At 36.4% G+C, this 22,998-nt stretch overlaps 1 protein-coding gene across 6 annotated transcripts in view; it reads left to right on the top strand.

The window, feature by feature from the left end:
- Nucleotides 1-22,998, top strand: part of DLC1 (DLC1 Rho GTPase activating protein) — a 523,653-nt gene that overhangs the window by 185,574 nt on the left and 315,081 nt on the right. For 5 of the 6 annotated variants that reach the window (XM_074383938.1, XM_074383936.1, XM_074383937.1 and 2 more), the window contains one exon: nt 19,682-19,831. The exons of the other annotated variant lie outside the window; for it this stretch is intronic. In XM_074383938.1, coding sequence (XP_074240039.1) covers nt 19,682-19,831 — 150 coding nt within the window. The remainder of the gene's footprint in view (nt 1-19,681; nt 19,832-22,998) is intronic. 6 annotated transcript variants of the gene reach the window in all.

Below are 22,998 nucleotides of genomic sequence, written 5' to 3'. Positions count from 1 at the left end.
TATGCATGAAAAGCTTAATAGTATAAGGCAGCTATACTGACTACTTATCTTCATAAAGAGCTCAGTGAAAGAAATAGTTACATAAAAAATAAATGAGATGTATTCTGGAATTGTCATTGAATTCTGGAAAAGTTACAAATGATGTTTTTTTCATGGTTAAGCAAAAGAAAAACAAGGAATTACAGCTATGATGCTAACTCATTTAACTTTTAAGAAGAAATATGGGCAGTTATCAGTCCATACAGGAGAGACCCATCCAAGTTTCTCAATATAATCTGTAGGGCATTTTGAAAAAACATCGAAGAGCTCAAATTGATGTTTCTCATATAAACAGGATATAGGGTCTTTCTGCCACATGGGGTTTACTGCATAGAAACTAGTCATTCATATGGCCTAAAATTAAGCACATTAGTCTGTATTTGCCATTCCATTTATTATATGAAACCACTTTAAATATCAAAATTGGTCAGGAAATTGTGGCACATATACACCATGGAATACTATGCAGCCATAAAAAATGCATTCAGCCAGGTGCAGTAGCTCAAGCCTGTAATCCCAGCTCTTTGTGAGACCAAGGCAGGTGGAACATGAGGTCAAGAGATCAAGACCATCCTGGTCAACATGGTGATACCCCGTCTCTACTAAAAATACAAAATATAATAATAATGATAAATTAGCTGGGCCTAGTGATACATGCCTGTAGTCCCAGCTACTCGGGAGGCTGAGGCAGGAGAACTGCTTGAACCCGGGAAGTAGAAGTTACAGTCAGCCTAGATTGCACCACTGCACTCTAGCCTGGTGACAGAAAGAGACTCCATCTCAAAAAAAAAAAAAAAAAAAAAAAGCGTTCATGTCCTTTGCAGGGACATGGATGAAGCTGGAAGCCATCATTCTCAACAAACTAACACAGAAACAGAAAACCAAACACTGCATGTTCTCACTCATAAGTGGGAGTTGAACAATGAGAACACATGGACACAGGGAAGGTAACATCACACAAAGAGGCCCTGTTGGGGTTGGAGAGCAAGGGGAGGGATAGCATTAGGATAAATACCTAATGCATATGGGGCTTAAACTCTAGATGATGGGTTGAAAGGTGCAGCAAACCACCATGGCACGTGTATACCTATGCAAGAAACCTGTACATTTGCACATGTATCCCACCAGAACTTAAATTAAAAAAAAAATAGGTCAGATATTGGCAATTTCATATTATCAAACTTAATCACTGTAGCCCAAGTGTCTACCAGTTTCCTCCCTACTTTCTCCTTTCATGCTATTATGAGAACCTAAGAAAATCCTTGGAGAATCACACACCAAATATATTCCAGGATTAATGGAAAGACCCTACTGAGAAAAGTAGGTACTCACAGGTACCCATCAGTCTGTTCCCCAATTCTTCTTTTCCTAAAAATCCCACCATGTTGCTTTAGTCTGGTATAGCTTGATCTATTTAAAATCATCTGATTAGGAATAATTGTTGACACATTTTTGTTTTTTACTGATCAGTGATTTTTTTTATTTTTTTTATTTTTATTTTTTTTTTTTATGCAGTGGTGCGATCTCAACCAGGGAACCTCTGCCTCCCAGGTTCAAGTGATTCTCCTGCCAGAGTCTCCCGAGTAGCTGGGATTACAGGCACATGCCACCAGACCCAGATTATTTCTTTTATATTTTTAGTAGAGACGGGGTTTCACCATGTTGGTCAGGCTGGTCTCAAACTCCTGACCACCAACCTTGGCCTCCCAAAGTGCTGGGATTACAGGCGTGAGCCACCACGCCTAGCCTGATCAGTGATTTTAACTAGTCCGACTACTCTCAAGAAAATCTCAGACTTATTTACTGATCTGAAGTCAATCATATTCTTTACCAGCATAATACCAGTACTTTAATAAAGGCAGAAAACAGACTTTACTATGTGAGAGCATATATGGGGGATAGAGTGGTGAAAACAAATGTTATTTTTTTTTCTCAACATGTACTTTGTGGAGTTACTTTATCAAAACCACCTGCAGTATTTACAAAAGGTAGGCCCCCAGGCCCCATCCAAAAACTATCAAACCAGAATCTCTCAAGTGTAACCCGAGTATCTACATTTAAGTAATTAATTGTTGCTAATAGGATAATCACTATACTAGAAAATACAAAGTATAAGACAACAAAACCTTATGTACCCAACAGCAGGTTTATGAATTCAAATATTTATTTTCCTATTTGTTAGAGATTTTTTTTTAATACTATTCTGGTCTGTTTTATTTTTATTTGATCCTGAAATGAAACATTTCAGGGATGGTGCAGCATAGGTGGGAATCTCTCTGCTTCCACTTCCCTCCCCACTGCCCAGAGGTAACCACCATCATGAATCATCTTAATTGGCCATATTTTGTATATCTGCACTCATTAAAACATATAGTATATCTTTATATGCATGTTTTAATTTTTTTTTAATTTTATATCAAATCACATCACATGGTATTCATCATTCTGCAACTTCCTTTTGTGTTCAAGATTAGGTTACAGAGATTGTTTTCATTGTTGATACCTTTAACTCAAGGTCAGCTTTTAAAATTGCTATTGAGTGAAATTTGCATATGTAACAAGTTCTATGAACAAATTGTATGCACATTAAACTTAGGATGTAGGAAGACAGTGAATCAAGACCAAAGTTATGAGACTAGAGAAGAATAACATGGACGTCTGTAGATGCTAGCATCAAGGTACATGGGTACACCTGTCACTGCACAGGTGAACAGTCAAGAAGAAATGACCCTTAACTGAGCATTGTCTAGGCAGAAGCATGCTGAAAGGCTTTTTTCCTTTTCACAAATAAGAAACTAATTTTAGGGGATGCCAGTCCCAAGGCATATCCTAAATATTGGCATAGTTGTTTGAAACTTCCCAGAGAAAATTTTGAGAAGACATACAAGAACATTGGTTGGACTTCATAGGGTAAAATAACATAATGCTACTTTTCAGAAATACTTTACATACCTGTATACATTAAATGGTTCCATAATTATTGATTTTTGTATTTGTAGAGAAAAAAAAGTCATGAACGTACTATTCAACACTTCTTTTCCAAATTATTTAAAGGTCTTTAATGATTTTAAAAAATGAGAGAGAGATAATATTAATAATAAGATAAAAACTAAATATTTTACCCTGTTTAAATGTCATTGAAAAGATGAAGGGAAAATTAAATATATCCTTATATGCTTATGTTTGAAGAAATAGTTTTCCATGAGTTACTAATAATATTTCTAAACTTCAATACTTAAATCACTATTATTTAGTAAATAGTGACTTATTTAAATACTAGTAAGCAAATCACTTAAATTACTAAATAAAATAACTAAATAAGGTGTTTTAAATTACACCAAATCACATTGTATGACACTAGTTGCCATTGACTTAAAAAATAACATTATGTCCGATAAGGATATTTTTTCTTAGTTTATTGCATGTATTGTATAAGCTAATTCAATGAATGTTGGCTTTAAATCACATATGCAGAATCTTCTAACTATATTTTATATGCTCACTTATAAGGTCTCTTCAAATCTAATCTTTTCCCTATAGAGTCCCATTATGTCACTTCTTAGAAAATGTCAGTTTGGCTTTATGGTAGAAAGCCAAGGTCATAATGCTATTCTTTTCTGTCTTTGAGCTAAAAGAAACAGTGCAAATATTCAGGAATTTGTGCAATCTGTGAGAAGAAAACTGTAATGTGATGAGTCATAGGGAGAACAGATCATACATTAAATTGGTAAAGCCAGAAATCAACATATTGAGAGTGATGGTCACAGAAGGAGATTATCACCAAGTTCTCAACAAAATCAGCTGTGGGTTAGTTGTACTGGCAAAGATAACTTGTCTATACACATAAAGATGTAAATTATCTTAGGTATACTTTAGTAACCATATTTATTGAACATATGAATATATTTCCATACTGATAAAAATATTCAGTCTTCATGTTAAAGGCATCAGAGTATGTCAATATATGAACATACCAAAAGATTTTTAATTCCTCCTAATTCAAAAAAGGTAAAAAGATATTATATGAAAAAGGTATCATTAATTGTGTTATGCAGTTAAGGAATACAATTTATGGGGTGCTTTTTCGTGTTTGTGTCAGTGTTTTTTAGGTTGTAATTTTTTGTTTTTGTTTTCAATAAACATTCATCTTTGTATCACTGATATAAGTCAACATAATGTATTTGTTGGAGTAATTTCAAACTGTAACACCTAAGTCTCTTTACCCCTCTCTCAGCTCCCAAGGATGGATGTTGTGTTAGTCATTTCTCACACTGCTATAAAGATATTACTCAAGACTGGGTAATTTATAAAGAAAGAGGCTTTCATTGACTCACAGTTCTGCATGGCTGGGAGGCCTCAGGAAACTTATGATCATTGTGGAAGGCTAAGAACAAGCAAGTACTTTCTTTACTAGATGGCAGGAGACAGTGAGAGAGCAGGGCAAGGGAATCCACCACTTGTAAAACCATCAGATCTCATGGGAACTCGTGCACTATCATGAGAACAGCATGGGGTAAATTGTCTCCATGATCCAATTACCTCCCAGCAGGTCCCTCACTCAGTACCTGGGGATTACTATTTGAGATGAGACTTAGGTGAGGCACAAAACCAAGCCATATCAGATTGGCTTCCAGGTACTTTTTGTACACACACACACACACACACACACACACACACACACACACAAATAATTTTGTATTGGATGTGCCTGTATGTGTGTTTATGTGTATGTCTGTGTGTCTGTGTTTGTGTGTTTGAGAGGAAGAGAGAAAGATAAATATATAAAGGATTTTATGCTGTAGAGCAGGGATGTTCAATCTTTTGGCTTCCCTGGGCCACATTGGAAGAAGAAGAATTATCTTGGGCCACACATAAAATACACTAACACTAGAGATAGTTGATGAGCTAAAAACAAAAAAATTCAAAAAAAATCTCATAACGTTTTAAGAAAGTTTATGAATTTGTGTTGGGCTATATTCAAAGCTGTCCTGGACTGTGGTTTGGAAAAGCTCAATGTAGAGTGTTCTTTACCTTTCTTTCTCTACTTAGCAAACTCTCTTAGAGCAGTTTCCTTATGAGTACCAGGGTCCCAAGTACTGTTGAGCAGGTTAAGCACTGCACAAGGACACCAAACTAAAGTGCTGAGTGGGGGCTAACAGGCAACCTGTGTTTTGCTTATCAAACATGAACCTTGGCTCATGGCTGCATCCATTCAAAGGGGCATTTTTCTAACTTGCATGGAAGCATTACCTAGGTTACTCATTACTGACAGGTGCACGTGAAAATGCATCATTGTACGCAACTACTGCATTGTGATCCAAGAAATAATTGCACCATAACTCATTAAGTTGAAGTTTTCTATTGATATTAGGTTATTTCCAGTTATTTGGCTACTAGCAAAAAAAATGCTACAATGAAAAGAGTATTTATTAAACTATCTTTGCACACGTGCAAGTAATTTTCTAAGACAGGTGTCTAAAATTAAATTACCAAGTTGAAGAATATGTTCTACTTTAATTTTGATAGAGACTTCCCTAGCTACTCTCCAAAGGGGAAACAATTTCTATTTCCAAAATATAGTCAAACTTGAGTGTGGTCATCATTTCTTTTTTCTTTTTGATAATATGATAGATGAAAAAAATTAATATTTCTCATTCATAATTAATGAGCATTGTTTTAATTACCAGTGATGTTTCAGGATTTGAAATCATTAGGAATTCTTCTATTAATAGCTTCTTTATATGCTTTGAACAACTTTATTAGGTTGTCTTTTTATAACTTCTTCATTCGTTGTCATACATATGCCCTTAATATTTTCTCCTTGTCTGTAATTTTAAATTTCATCAGTCTTTTCTTTGTGAACATTTTATATAGCAGGTTGTTTCATAGAATATTTGAATTTTTAAAAGAGATTTTACAATTATGACTCCTTTTCTCTTGCAGATGAAATTTAAAATCAACTTATACTTAAGCACTTGTGGATGAAATTACATAGTCTCTGGGATTTACCTAAAGCACTGATAACAGTGTAAAGAGGCATAAATGGGCAACAAACTGGACATTTTTTAAGCTGACAGATAAATCAAGTTCATTATTTTTCTCTATTTTTGTGTATATTTAAAGATATTCACACTGAAAAGTTTCCGGTCTATTTTCTTTCTTGTTTCATATTGTATTTTTAATGGACTTTTTAAAAAGCAGTTTTAGGTTTCCAGCAAAATTGAGTGGAAAGTACAGAAAGTTTTATAAGCCCTCTGCCAATCCCCACTAACAACATCCTGCACCAAAGTCGTATATTTGTTACAATCAATGACCCTACAATGACATGTCAGTATCACTCAAAGTCCATAATTTACATCATGGTCCACTCTTGGTGTTGCACATTCTGTGGGTTGGAACAAATGTATAGTGACAGTTATCTACTAATATAGAATCATTCAGAATACTTTCACTGCCCTAAAAATCCTCTATACTCTGAGTATTCATCCCTTCCTTCTTGACAATCACTGATCTTTTTATTGTCTCCACAGTGTTGCCTTTCCAGAATATCATGTAATTGGAGTTATCCAGTAGATAGCTTGCCAGATTGACTTATTTCACTTAGTAATATGCTTTTAAGTTTCTTCCATATCTTTCCATGGTCTGACAGCTCATTTCTTTTTAGTACTGAAGAATGTTTTTTGTCTGAATGTACCACTGCTTTTCCATTCACCTACTGAAGGATATCTTGGTTAGTTCAAGCTTTTGCAAGTATGAATAAAGTTGCTATAAATATCTGTATGCAGGTGTTTATGTGGATATAAATTTTCAACTCATTTGAATAAAAATACAAAAGAGTATGATGGCTGGATCATATGTTTCTGGTTTTCATTTTTGTTTTTGAAGAATCAGCTCTGCAGGAAGGTTCATTTTTTAAAAACCCATAAAACCCATCAGGGTTTCATTTGGACTCCTTTGAGTTGATAAATTAATTCAAACAGAATATTTCATTCATTCATTCATTCAACAGGCATTTGTTGTGTGATGATTATGTGCCGGCTGCTCCAGATTCTTGGTTTGCATCAGTGAACAAAACCAACCATGATTACCCTTGAGGGGCTGACATGCTAGTGGGGAAACAGAGAGTGCACATAACAAATTAGTTGTAAAGTATGTTGTAACTTTCCTCTCCAGAGCAAGTATTTATCTTTCCATTTATTCAATCTTTTACATTCTTTGGTGACATTTTTACTTTTTTCTTCCATAATGGTCTTACTTCTAGGTATTTTATAGTTTTTGTTGTTGTTGTTGTTGTTGTTGTTGTTGTTGTTGTTTTTTGTTTGTTTGTGTTTTTTTTTTTTTTTTTTGGTTACTGTGATACGAGGGTTTTTCCTCCTATTCTTACTCCACTTTTTTAACCAATTAATGGGAGAGCACAAGAATGGTCTTGTGTTTTTCTCTGTTGAGCCAAATTCTTTGATTTAATTATCAGATTGTCAGATTATTCTCTGGAATTTTTGAGGTACACATTCTCTTTCTTTGTAATATAATCATCTCTGTTTTGTTGTTGCTGTTGTTTTTGTTGCATTGGGCAGAATCTCAAGTGTAATGTTCAATAGAATATGTGATAACAAGGATTCTTACTTTTTCCTAATTTTATAGAAATATTTCCAGTGTGTCTCCATTATCCCCAATGCTTGCTCTAAGTGTCTTAGAATAGTAATCAGGTGAAGAACATTGCTTTCTAAGTCCTTGTCACTTAAAAGAGTTTTATTTATTTATTTTTGTTTGTAATCACTAGCAAAATATTTCAAATCAGTTTGAAATGTCATAAATGCCCTTTTTGACATTTATTTGTTGTATATTTCTTCAATCTGTTAATATAGATTAATGAAATTCTTATTGTAGAATTACGTGGGAATCTAATTCCTGTCACCCTACTTTTCATCAGAAACCATGTAATGGTTTTCTCTGCAATCTATTACAATGTTCTTCAAATGTAGCTGTGCTATGAATATATCCATGGAACTTTTTAAAAATACATAGCTTAGCCCCACCCTATGTCTACCAAATCAGAATTTGGTAAGGGGAACCTTAGCATATAGAAGTGTCCAAAGCTATACAAGTATACTGAAAATCTGCCAGTATTGACAACTACTACTCAAACATGTGGTTCGGAGATTCTCAAAGTGTGGCCCCCCGCAGCAGAAGCAGCAGCACAATGACTGGAGTACTTGTTAAAAAAGGCAGATGCACTATCTCCATCAGCTTGCGGAATCAGCAGTTACCTGTATTTTAACAAGCTCTTCAGATGCTGCAATACGCACTAACATTGGAAGCCTTGGTAGAGTTCATTGTTGACAGAAAGAAAGGTGGAAGGAATGGAGGGAAGGCAGGAGGAAGAACAGAACAAATTAGGAGTGACGAGGATTTTATCTTCTAAATATATAGATTAATAGTAAGAAAATGCCACCAATGTGACCAAATCTGTTTTATTTTTTTAATCTACAGGTATTCAGATCAGATCTCTAAATGAATTTAGATTTGTGTAGAAAATACATCCTTTTTGGGAGGTTCATTGGTAAACTTGAATGAAAAACCTTATAGGCCTACAATTGTAAATAGCTACTGGGGTAATAAGAAGAAAATAAATTGAATCAGGAGACGGATTTTCTACCTCTGCCATTAAGTAAGTCTGTAGCCCTGGGGGGGTCGGGCACAGTGGCTCCCACCTGTAACCCCAGTACTTTGGGAGGCCAAGGCGGGCTGATCACTTGAGATTAGGAGTTTGAGACCAGCCTGCTCAACATAGTGAAACTTCATCTCTACCAAAATACAAAAATTAGCAGGGCGTTATGATGCGTACCTGTAATCCCAGCTACTCAGTAGGTTGAGGTGGGAGAATTGCTTGAACCCAGGAGGCAGAGGTTGCAATGAGCCGAGATAGTGCCACTGTACTCCACCCTGGGTGATGGAGCAAGACTCCATCTCATAAAAAAAAAAAAAAAGAAAAGAAAGAAAGAAAAAAAAGAAAAAAAAAAAGAAATGAGGGAACTGGGATAATTTTCCATACATTTTCAATGTGGGGACTCTTCATTGATGTCAAAAAGCTACAAATAAGTCTTAAATATCAGTTGTGAAAAAATCTCATATCAAAAAATTTACTCTGAACTTCTTCTTGGAAGATTTATTGCAAAACATTAATGATTTAAATAAATTTGAAATTTCTAAAAAGATCACAAGATCAACCTCATGCAGTTCCCAAATTTTGTTGCTAAAGTAAAACCAAAATGGCAACTCTTAGATTTGCCTAGGATTGAACATAAAATAAGATACTGGGAAGAGAAAATTCCCACTCACTGAAGCTGTAAAACTAAACTTATAGACAAATACTATTTATTCATTCAAAGAAACAAGCCTATGAGAGACCTTTCCATTGGAGTGACATTGCCCTTGAAATCAAGGGTTTCCTCTGATATACCCAGCACGAAGTGTGTTAAGCTAAAATATTATTATGACATCAGTCAAAACTGCAGTTGCCAGATAAAACATAAAATACCTAGTTACATTTTAATTCCAGATAAAAGTTTTTAACAGCAGATGTCCCAAACAATATTGTCTTATACAATATTTGGAAATACTTATACTAAAAAATTATTTGTTTATCTGAAATTCAAATATAACTAGACATCCTACAGTTTGCTAAATCTGAAAATTCTAACTGCAAATAAGGGAGAACATGACATATTTGAGAAAGCAAAAGAAGCTCTCTACTTGTAGTAGAGAATTTCCTAAAACATAGTATGGCTTAGTTGAGATTACATCAGATAGCATAAAGAATCTTTATTTTTATAATTTTGTAGTTTAATATGTGTTAGAAATATATCAGACTATTTATTATATAGCATGTATATATAATGTTAAAGATGCAGCTATAAAACATCAAGGAAGATACAGTGGTAAAATAACTACAACTATTAAGGAAATATTTGTATTGGAGTTGTTTGACTCAGGATAATTGACATTTGGAGGCCACTGGGCAGAATCAGAGAGTTATGACAGTGCCAGTAGAAAAATAGATGGATGTCAGGTCAACATAAGACTTAAAACAAAAGAGTACATTTTTATGAAAAATGGATACATTTTTACTTATGTCTTTCTTTGTTGTTCATGGCAAAGGAAAGATCATCATAATATCCCTAAAAACAGTTTATGGAATTTCAATGTTAAATAGATATTTTTCTTATGTTTTCAAACCAAGAAAAGTCCTGTCTTTTTTAAAACCTGAGCCCAGGAAAAGAGTTACTGAGTATTGTAAAAAGTAAAAATTAAAAAAAAAAAAGACTCAGAGAAATTGACAGATCTCATATAAGCATGACAGTATGGAATAAATATCAGCTCAGCAAGACGGACCCTATATTCTATAATGTATTTAGTGACCTGAAAGCCAATCTTTAATTTTAGCACTTAAAATGAAGACTGGTTTCAGATCTTTACCAAATGATTTAGATAGAAATTATATCCCAGTCCCCAAAATGGGCCTTTGAAGTGCATGGAGGAAGCCAGGCTCCCTGGGATAGGGAGGAGGCGCTGCCCACTCAATTCTCTGTCTCGGTTCACACCTGCCACTTCTGAGCACTTCTCAGGACCAGCTACATCAATATTCTTTGAAACTATTTAGGAAACCATGTAGGCAACTTCCAAAAGTTCTGAAGCCTAGTTAGAGTTTAAAAGTTGAGCAAAAAAGAAACCAGTTTTCTACACCATGTCTTATAAGTGGAAGCAGATTAATAGGGTATAAATATAAACAGATAATATAAAGCCATAATCATTGATTAATAATTACATGTCAGTTAAAAGATTCCTTGTTGTAACTTTAAATAATAATATTATCTATTCATCGTCATGACCTAATATTATAATCATAGTGGCACATATTAATAAAAGATAATACGCCTAGATTTTGAAGTTGAACGGAATATATCTAGCAAATAGGAAATAGTTGTTGGTTTGTTTTCTTTCCTGCTAGTCTATATAAGTTTCCAGTTGAAACACAGTGAAGCTGGGCGCATTGGCTTATGCCTGTAATCCCAGCACCGTGGGAGGCTGCGGCAGGCAGATCACGAGGTCAAGAGATGGAGACCATCCTGGCTAACATGGTGAAATGTTGTATCTACTAAAAATATGAAAATCAGCTGTGTGGTGGCCCATGCCTGTAGGTCCCAGCTACTTGGAAGGCTGAGTCAGGAGAATCACTTGAACCCGAGAGGCAAAGTTTGCAGTGAGCCAATATTACACCACTGCACTCCAGTGTTGTGACACAGTGAGACTCTGTCTCAAGAAGAAAAGAAAGAAGGAAAGAAGGAAAGAAGGAAGGAAGGAAGGAAGGAAGGAAGGAAGGAAGGAAGGAAGGAAGGAAGGAAGGAAGGAAGGAAGGAAGGAAAGGGAAGGGAAAGGAAAGGAAAGGAAAGAGAGAGAGAGAAAGAAAGAGAGAGAGAGAGAAAAGAAAGAAGAAAGAAAGGAAGAAAGAAAAAGAAAGGGAAGGGAGGGAGGAGGGAGGAAGGGAGAGAAATGAAGGAAGGAAAGAAAGAGAAAGAAAGAAAATTAAGAAAAGAAAGATGCAGAGGAATAAAAATTAAGACTGACTTATTTAACTTGCCTAGAAATTCTGACTTAGAGTAATTATATTATCTTTAGCTTCTTACTGTCATTTTACATAAAAATCTTCACTCATCTAAAAAAAGAGATTTAATAACTGATTTTTAAACAGGATATTATTTTAAGAAAGGAAAGTCTAGAATGAGAAATTTATTGTCAAATGAAACATATAACACTAATATGAGATTTTTATACTAGTCCAGCTGGCCAAAGATCAAATACTTCAGGATGAAACTGAGCCAAGCCTTTTGCTAAAAGGTCCCTTGCTTTCACGGGTGAGCAAGAGTATTACCAGCCCAGAATAACCAGTAAGACACATGTGGAATTGAAGACAGCATAGGGGCCAGAACCTTGCATCAGGAAGTTTTAGTTCTATTCCTGGTTTAGCATTTATCATGACTATCTATGTGATCCCACCATTCATTGACAAGCAAAGCATTCAGGCAGTGCTATATTTGCTGAACCAAACGTCCACTATTTGGAAGAATCTGGGTATTTTACTGAACTTTTTGGTTCTCTTCCAAATGCTGGCATTAGGGAAACAGAGCCTGTGTGTCTCCAGAAGAGACACACTCTTTTTCTAGACTTTGTATTTCTCCAGTCTGTAAAATGTCCAGTAATTTGCACCTCCTTCCCCACCAACTTGTGTGTGTGCTGTGTTTTGTGCTGTTCAATTAAGAGCATTTGTAGAAAGAGGGGTGATGGGATTATCTTTCCCAGATGGAAGGAAAGACGCAGTGAGGAGACTCCTGTTGTTTAAGCCTGACCAAATCTGACACTTTTAGGAAAGAATGACCCTCTAGAAACCCTATTTAGCTTCCCCAGATACCGCTGCAATCAAAGAGACTTCACTGCCTAGGAACTAAATCGCTCCTCCAAGTAAATTAGGAGCATCGCTCAGATTTCCAGGTTACCACCATGGGCTTGGACATCTTAGGTTTCTGACAGTAAATCAAATTGAATTGAAATTTCTCTGCTAATTTGCCTCGTATCTACTGACCTATGTCTGAAAGAGATACAACTGGAAATTTCTTTCACAGCAGCTACATATATCTAAGCTTTGACAGCAGCTGGTTGCAGTCCCAAGGCAACAGGATGTTTCTGTTCTTAGCACTACACAGGCCCATAATGGGAAAAAGAGACATACATCACAGCATTGAGTCAAGTTCAGCTCACAGTCAACTAAATACTTTGTCCTCATTAGAAAAGCAGATTGTGGCTATTCCATTAAGAATCGCCTGTTCATGTTCTAAACAGGCACTAAATTCTTGGACTGCTTTAAGGAGAGTATACAGAACATAGAGAAGCACTTGCCCAGTCTGCCCTGGTCAGAGAACACGTAGAGTAATATGTTTAATTCTGGGCACCAACAGTTAATTGAGTTATTGACAGAATTATGTCATATCCAGAGAAGAATAAACACAATTAATGAGGATTTGAAAACATGTCATATGAGAAATAATTAAAGGAATTGAGGATGATTCACCCAAAAATGAAAGAACATGGGCACCACATCATTTCTCAAAAAGGACTGTTTAATGGAGCACAGACAGTGCTAATTCTGTTTAGTTCTGGTGGGAGAAGCTGGGAAGTTAGAGGAAGGCAGAATTTGACACTATAACCTTTTAAAAATTTATAGCTGCATAAATATGAAAGAGGTTGTGTCCTTCAAAGCAGTGTATAGCACCGAAGTGGTCAATAAACATATCTTAAATGATTGTTAAATAGAAGTTTAAAGAACTGGGTAAGGCCAGGTGCAGTGGCTCACTCTTGTAATCCCAGCACATTGGGAGGCCTAGGTGGGCAAATCACGAGGTCACTAGTTCGAGATCAGCCTGGCCAACACAGTGAAACCCTTCCTCTACTAAAAAATAGCTGGGTATGATGGCAGGTGCCTGTATAATCCCAGCTACTTGGAAGGTTGAGGCAGTAGAATCGCTTGAACCCGGAAGGCAGAGGTTGCAGTGAGTCGATTGTGCCACTGCACTTCAGCCTGGGCAACAGAGCTAGACTCCGTCTCAAAAAAACAAGAGCTGGACAAGACAACTTCACAGGTTTCTTGCAATTAATGTTGTGGTAATTGAGGCTCTCTTTAAAAACACAGTTTCTGTATATTGGCAGGAAAAAAACCAGGATGCAGAAGTTGAGGAGAGAATTCATGATACCCAAGGGGTATAAAATTTAAAATGTTAAACACAGAGGGAAATCAAAATGTAGAACTGGAAAGCTAACTGGAAGGGGAGTGGGAAGAGCCAGCCTCTAGTCTAGACTTTACCAATGGATTCTAAAAACTCACTTGAACTTTTATATTTCCGAATTATTTTGGTGTTGAGTGAAATATCCAAATGACATATCAGTAACGTACAGAATTATGTTCTCACGTAAGTATAAATGTGAATATAAATATATGTTTATTGTTGGGCACTCATAAAGATGGAAACAATAGACAGTGGGGACCACAGACGGGAAAAGGAGAGAGGGAGGCAAGGGTTGAAAAACTACCCCTTGGGTACTATGCTTGCTACCTGGCTGACAGGATCAATCATACCTAGACCTCAGCATCACACAACATACCCATGTAACAAGCCTGCACATGCAGCTTCTACGTCTAAAATAAAAGTTGAAATAAAAAATGTTTATTATAATAAATTGTAAAGACATTTACAACCATAAATATAAATAGAACAAGGAAGATAGCTAAAGGAGCCACTACTAAAAAAATCCTCCAGAAGTACATGATGGTTGTTTATTTATTTATTTATTTATTTATTTAGACATGGAATTTCACTCTTGTTGCCCAGGCTGTAGTGCAACAGTGCAATCTTGGCTTACTGCAACCTCTGCTTCCTGGGTTCAGGCGACTCTCCTGCCTCAGCCTCCCAAGTAGCTAGAATTACAGGCGCCCGCCACCATGCCTGTCATATATATATATATATATATATATATATATATATATATATATATACACACACACACACACACATATAAACACACACACACACACATATATATACACACACACATACATATATACATATATATAATTTATATGCATGTATATTTTTAGTAGAGACAGGGTTTTACCACGTTGGCCAGGCTGGTTTCAAATTCCTGACCTCAAGTGATTCACCTGTCTCAGCCTGCCAAAATGCTAGGATTACAGGAATGAGCCACTGTGCTTGGCCCAGAAGTACACAAAATTTAAATCTCCAATTCACACTAAACTTTACTTGGGCAACCAGATAAATTCCTTGTTGCTCAGATAATTCCTGATTAATGTTAATTTCTGTTGCCCAGGGAATTCCTTCCAATATTAAGAAACATAAATGCATTTTAAAATGCATGATTTTAATATTTTATTATGCTAAGTCACAATTATAAATATATATTTAACTATTAATGGTTCTAGTCAAGTCAAATTCTAAGAATTCTCCATCCTTCTGGCCTTTCTTTTGGAGTCACCATATGCCAGCTCACACTGGCTCACACCAGCTCAAAAGGGCCCACTGTGCACATTTTGTCCAACTCTGCAGTCAGTAATGTCTTGTTGGCAGCTTGAAATGGGTCAAAGGAGTACTTACAGCACAGAAATCCACAAGTGCTACAAATAAAGACTTTCTTTTTTTTGAAGATTCAGTTGCTAAACATTTACCAACATACCATGGCCCACCCACTTCCTCCTCCTAAGTAATATGCTCCCCAAACAAGGCTTTTTCCTATTTCACTTTGATCTCAAAATGTATAGGGTCTTGTAATAAAATAACCTGCTATTTCTTTGCAATCACTGAATATGTGTTCAATTGAGACTTCGGCATAACAAGACCAAAACTAGAAAAAATAACCTTAGGATAAAGAGCATGCATTAGTCATGGGGCATCTCTGGATGGAAAGTATTTTGATTGACAATATATATTAAGAAACCGAGGCCAGGTGCAGTGGCTCACATCCGTAATCCCAGCACTTTGGGAGGCCGAGATAAGAGTATCTCTTGAGCCTTGGAGTTTGAGACCAGGCTGACAACATGGTGAAATCCTGTCTCTACAAAAAATACAAAAATAAAAAAATAAAAATAAAAGCCAGACTTGATGGCACATGCCTATAGTCCCAGCTACTTGGAAGGCTGAGATGGAAAGATCACTTGGAGCCTGAGAGATCCAGGCTGCCGTGAGCCATGATCATGCCACGCGCTGCACTACAGCCTAAGCAACAGAATGAGACGTGGTTTCAAAAAGGAAGGAAGGGAAAAAAGAAAGAAAGAAACCTAAACATTAATAAAATGTACTAAATCACTCCTTTGCTTCTATCTTGACAGTGGCCTCCATTACACAAAGAATGAAACTTACCACTTTATAGCCACATTTAAAACGGTGGATCACGAGGTCAAGAGATCGAGACCATCCCGGTCAACATAGTGAAACCCCGTCTCTACTAAAAATACTAAAAATTAGCTGGGCATGGTGGCGCGTGCCTGTAATCCCAGCTACTCAGGAGGCTGAGGCAGGAGAATTGCCTGAACCCAGGAGGCGGAGGTTGCGGTGAGCTGAGATCGCGCCATTGCACTCCAGCCTGGGCAACAAGAGCAAAACTCTGTCTCAAAAAAAAAAAAAAAAAAAAAAAAAAAAAAATGGTGTGTCACCTATTCAAATCCAGCCTCATTTTGCACTAGCACCCGAAGTGAGGGCTCCCTTTCACTTCCGCTCCTTCAACTTTCCTATTCTTTTTTCTGATTCTCTTATTAACCAAACTCTTCACTCTGCTTGAACACTATTTTCCCAGCTTTCCTCATCCTCCTTGACCTCCTTGCAATCACTGTTTCACTCCTCCCCCACTCTCCTCCTCTCCCTTTTCCTCCTCCTCCTTCTTATTCTCTCTCTTTTCTGTCTTTATCTCTGCCTCTCTATCTCTATTACCTCCTTCATGTCATCCTTTCACTCTCCTTCATCATAGTTTAATTCTTACTTCTGCAAAGAGCTCTTATATGACCAGGCTACAATCTTGCCATTATTATATATTTTACCACCCTACTTACTTTCTTCTTACATTTATTCCCATTTGAAACTCTCTTACTTAAGACTCTGATGACTTTCATTGCCTTCCCATGGTTGACTATAATATTCAGGAAAGCAAAAATTGTATCTGTCTTTCTTGCTGATAAATATTCAGTTCCTTGGACCAGTGACTGAAGGGAAGAAGGAAGGAAAGATAGGAAGGAAGATAATTTAGCATCCTGGCCTTGATTTACAGAGGTTAAGTTACTGAAATATTAATTTCATTGGTAGGCAGCTTCATTTGTTAAGAAGTGTCTCTTCTTGGACTATAGGGACAGGGAGTTTTTAAAATCCACTATAGATGTCAACTGAGACAAAATATGCAAATATGCTGCCCTGATTTTAGGCATGAAAACATTTGCTGGAGTGTAGCCATCAACAGATGAAAGGTTAGAACTTTGTGAAATATTAATAATGGGGCTTTAAAAAACAAGAGCAATAGTGTTTATCCAAAGCATCAGGTTTGCAGTCACTCTACTTTGTGAAGTTTTTTGAATGTGTAACATATGATACTGTTCTGTGTACTTGACATTTCAGGCTAAATGTAATGGATGGTGAACAAGGATGCATTCAGGAAGAAAAGGGAATCAAAACAGGCTTATATCTCTAAATGAATATCAGAGTAAGAATTTTTGGTTTCAATCCTTTTGGCAGATCATTTGAAACAATTTGATGCTCAGCCCATGGATTTGAAAATGTTTTTAAAGCACAATGTCAGCATCCAGTTAATTCAAAGACAAATTGTTTCTGAGACTACTGCTGATCTGCCTAGGATAGCTGCAGGATATATTGCTTTATCCAACATTAACTTAGTAGCTGGAAAATATCAAGAAATATTTTCTAAGGCTTTGGAAGGTGTTATTTCAGTGGCTCTGATTGATTTCATTATTATTATGCCTGAAAATGGATTGCTCGAGCAGTGTACAACTTAACTCCCTGTCTGCCAGGTAGAAAAATCAAATCTTTGTCCTTGAGGACATTATAACTGAGAAAGGAAAGATAATCACACAAAACCATACATGGAAATAGAGATGCAAAGATCATCACCTTGCCAAACACAACTTTGATTTAAAAGAAAAGGAAATTATATAATAAAACACATGGCAAGAGTGATTACGGGGATTTGATAACTATTCAATCAGATTTTCCATTTTCTGGAATATTTAGAATGGAATTAACCTAAATAAGTTATAAGCATGATCATAGTATCAATAACACTTCTTTGAATGTAACAAAGTTATGTAGCAGTGAGGGATAGGATACATGGAAAGGATAAGGTCTGTTTGTTTACAAATATCATGGACCCCTTTAAGTACAGGAATACTTTATGACGACAAAAAAGTGTAATTTTCTGTCACAGGCTTATTAAGTGCTTTAGACAGCAGGGGAAATAGGAGGAGATTGAAGTAATAACAACAGCACAGTATTCTGAAGGAAGAAATAGCTAAAAAAATTCTCAATGTATTCTCAAAATTAATTTGTCTTTGTGAAAACAGGACTAGCTTTTTCAATTTACATTAATCTGTTAAACCAAGCTCAAGTACAGTTTACTCAAATAATATATCCAGTGTTAGCTTAATTAATTGATTATCTGACCAATTTAACCTGACCAATTTAACCAATTATCAGACGTGTGAAAGATAATGTCTCTGTAATATTAACAATCTGCTCTCACTGTTTAGGATATAAAAAGTTCTATAAAACTAGATTAACCCACAAAATTATCCTAGACTCTGTTCCTTGGGGGTTCTTTTTAATAGAGGCCGGGAGAATTTAGAAGGATTAAAATAAATGCAAAAATAATAATAATAATAACCTTGTGATTTAGGCCATCATCACTTTCCTCTCACAATGAACCATCACTAGAGTGAAACCTCAAGATGCCACCATTGTACTGATAGCCCTCGGGCTTCTGTCAAGATGTATTTTCTCACTGACATCAGCCACTGGTGGTCCTTTAAAGCTGGTTTCGCCCAGATAAATATAATCAGACAGATGAGAGGATGGCAACATAAGTCACAAATGATGACATTCCTCAAAAAAGTCTGCCCTGCATCTATGACATTTCTCAGTAGATGTTGCTTTTGAAGAACCTAACGGTGCTTTCTATGATTTTTTTTTTCCAGCCAATACTCCCAGTCATCCTAATACCTTGCACAACACAGGGAATTTGGAAGATTCCTAGAACTAACTTATTTGGCTTAAACACACCTGAAGGGGAGGGTCATGCCCAAGTAACTATAAATGGTCAATGAGAAGCTTTAGCTACTCCTTTGAGCAAAAAACATTTCTACCAACATATGTCTGTAGTATAGATAATTGAGAATAAATAACCATAGTCATTTACAAAAATACAAATTGTTACAGGAGCTGTTTTATAAAAAGTGTGTGAAAGAGAAGAAACTCAAGAGAAGGAATTTTAGCAAGGATATAGCTAAAAGTAGCAGTGGGTAAATGGTCCCATGCTAGGAAGACTGTCCCCCTGCAAAAACAGAAAACTTGCCTTGCTTAATTCTTTTCCAGCATTTTTACTATACTGCAAAAGAGCCTTCCAAAAATATTATCTCATATGCATCCTCAAATGTCTAGTCACAAACAATTATTAGTACCTTTTAAATAATCAACTTGTACTCTGAAAAAAAGAAGTATATGACTTCCCCCAAAAATAATTAATGGGAAACTAGTAAATACGTGCCATTACTCATTGTTATACTTCTTTTTTCATTGCACTTTTCTTTGTAAGATATATATTTAATACTCATGCATAATGCTTTCTTGGCACTAGGTCAGTATCTTCCCAATGAAGAGCCCATTGATGATACAGAATGGAACTTCTTTTTCAGTTAAAGACTGCCTATTATCCAGTGTCCCTTTTGTCACACTGAAGAACAGAGAACTTTTTATTCTTACCAAGAAATGGCCTTTCAGATTCAATAACAACATGTTCTGTTCCTCAGGAAATAAGAGAAGATCGAGATAGGGCACGGCTGGACTCCATGGTGCTGCTGATTATGAAACTAGACCAGCTTGATCAGGACATAGAGAACGCCCTCAGCACCAGCTCCTCTCCGTCGGGCACACCAGTGAACCTGCGGCGGCATGTTCCTGTGAGCTTTTCACTTTCCACTTCTTTTCCCATAGAAGTCACCTCTCTTTACCTTATATAGTCTCTCTTGCAAAGAAAACATCCTTCTTAATAACATCTACCAACATATGACCCAATACGGTACCATAATGATAACTAAAATGCTTCCGTGCGTCATGCATACATTCTATGCATTACTTCTACACAGAGAGACCCCACAGACACGGGTGATACAAAAGAACATGTTTATCATTAAACAGGAAGGAAAGTCAGCTTGGGAAATTATGCTTTGTAGTTATCAATCCTTCCTTATCAGTCTTCTCTGATATGAGAGAGACTCTAATAGCAAGCACTATGTCTATCACTGTCCCACAAATTTGTACTGCATGTAGAACATGCTTACTATAGATTTGCTGCATGGATGGATGGATGGATGGATGGATGCTAGTTGAACTAACCCAACACACTCTAAGAAAGTATTTAGATATTAACTTCAGAAAACTCTAAAATTTACTTACTAAAATACAGTGAAAGAGACAGAGCTGTGGATTTCATTTTATCATGCATGAATTTTATGTGATACAAACACTCCTCTGAGAGTCCAACACTCAAAATTTGGAAGACAGATTCTAGGATCAACTATATGGCTTACATATTTATTATCAGCATCATATTAAATGGCTTAGTTTGTACAGATCTAGGAAACGTGATGGTTGAATTTGCTTATAAGTAAGCTGTGAATCAATTTTCAACTCATCCATTACTTGTGTTATTCAAGAATAAACACATTAAGAAATTTGTGTTTACCTGAGATCAAAGCAGTAGAAAACCATATATATAAATTTGAGCACCTACTCAAATATAACCGTTGCATACCAAATGATTTGATACAAATTATTCTGCCTCCATTTAAATCTAAACTGGATTTTATGTTGCACACATTATCTCATGGAATATCACAATTGTTAACTCTGTAAATAGAGATATATTCAGAATAGGCAAAATAATATAGTGGAAACATTATGAACTTTGGAGTGTGAAGGCCTGAGTTCAAATGCCAGCATTACAGCTGACTTTCTGGGAACATAAAATATTTAATTTCTCAGCTGCAGATTCATGTGATAAATTGAAATATATTTCCTAACTAATAGCTCATTGGGAGGCATAAATGAAAAAAAAATGTATGTAAGAGAATTGCACGATTGAGCACAGAGTACATACTTACTGATGGTTAATTCTCCTTCCTCCCCCTTGTACTGGACTCACTCACACCAGGGCTTGAGCTAGAGATGAATAAGACATATCCTAAAAGCCCTCAAAACTCCTTCCTGGTTTTTATGTTTTTCTAGGTCACCTTTTGTTTTTTTTATCTATGTTACTTGGAATTTAAAGTTAATTTTAACACTCTTTCACCATCAAATTTTTTTCCAAAGAACCTTCCACTCCTTTTCATAATTACAAGGTCAAATAAGAGGATTACAATGGGAGGATTATGACCTTGAGCATCTGCTAAGGAGCTCTGACCCAGATACAGAGGACAAACTGCCTCTGCCCCACCCTCATACTTCACTGTGAATTTATAGTTTATCAGGAAGAACAAGACACACAGTGAAACACTCCTCACCCCCCTATTCCACCCCAGTTTGAGAATATTTATGACAAAATGCCAGAATGAGTTCTTCATGTAATAAAAAGTATCAAGAATAATATAGTCTTTAAGGATGTCTTTAACATAAAAAATATTAAAGCACAGGTAGAGATAGAGATTTAAAGGAGGGTTCATAGATAAAGCCTTACAAATTGACTAGAGCCTGATGAATCAATACAGCCCAGGATATGGTGATTTTCCCCTTTGCAAGCCTCATTTTATCCAGGTGCTCACAGCGTGCCAGTCTCTTAGAACTTCCTGAGATAGCCAATCTCATAGGATGAATGAGGGTAGGGGATGAGATGAAGACGTTAGTATTTAATGAGTGCTAACCTTTATGTAAGTTACTTCATTTAACCTCTTGATAGTTGTACTATGAGAAATCTGAGCTTCAGAGCGAGAGGATGAGTAATTGACCTGTGTTCACACTGATATGGAGTGGTAAGTTATTTACCACAGGTCACCCAGCAGGTGAGATTTGCATCTACATCTGTCAGACTCCAAAGCCTATCCTCATTCTGCTATAACAAAAGCCTTCCCAACATGCCAATTTTCTACTTACAATGAGATAAGGTCCATTTCCAGAACCAGAATTCCCTGGTTGTTAGACAGGGCATTTTCTTCCTAATAATCAGATAGTTTTCAAGTTTGAATCAGGAATAGTTTTCTAGTCAATGTGTAATTAAGGGAATGTTGACGGTCTCTTGGGATATTTCACGGATACCATAGAGAAGTTCAGACACATACAGGCCAGAACCACTCTGCCACCTTTGATTGGGCCTCCCCTGCTGTTCTGCGGTATCTTTGGGTCTCCCTGCATCTTCTCTACTATTTCAAGGTAGCTATTCAACAACTTTACCTGCACTTATCTCTTAGCATCATTACCTCTTAACACTCTTGCCCTCCTCCACTCATAGAAAATTGAGACCACTGAAAGACGTCCTGGCATCACACCTGCAAAAGGTATAGATGCCTCTTTGCTTCTTTCTCTCCTCTAATATCAATAAAAGATGTGTTGTTCCTGCCATGTAATACTGACCTGTCTCCATCCTCATCACTATTCCTTCCCACCTCCTGCTTTGTTCTACCAATTATTCACACTCTCACTTAGGTTCAAATTCCATTGCTCTGTTCCTACTAGTTCTCACTCTTTTTCTCTTTAGCAAGTATAGCTGGGACTACAGGTATGCATTGCCATGTTTGGCTATTTTTTACTATTTTGTAGAGATGGGGTTTCTATGTTGTCCAGCTCTGTGTTCTAGAGTTCCTGGCCTCATGCAATCTTCCTATCTTGGCCTTCCAATGTATTGGGATTACAGGCATGAGCCATCACACTCAGCCTCTTTCTTGATTTAATTATTGGCTATTGTTTCATCATTTCTCCCCATCCTTCTCTTATCTGACACATCCAGTAGTGTCCGTGCAGCCTCTCACCACAGCATCACATGTGCTTGAATTGCTTCTCTTCCTTGACTTTCACTCCTCTCCTGGCTTCTGAATGCTCTCCTGTTTTTCCTTCCATTCTTCAACAGTTGCTTTCC

This window comes from Saimiri boliviensis, chromosome 13, assembly GCF_048565385.1.
Source record: "Saimiri boliviensis isolate mSaiBol1 chromosome 13, mSaiBol1.pri, whole genome shotgun sequence".
Lineage (NCBI taxonomy): Eukaryota > Metazoa > Chordata > Mammalia > Primates > Cebidae > Saimiri > Saimiri boliviensis.
Note: the sequence above shows the minus strand (reverse complement) of the source record. Positions and strands in the feature narration are given on the sequence as shown.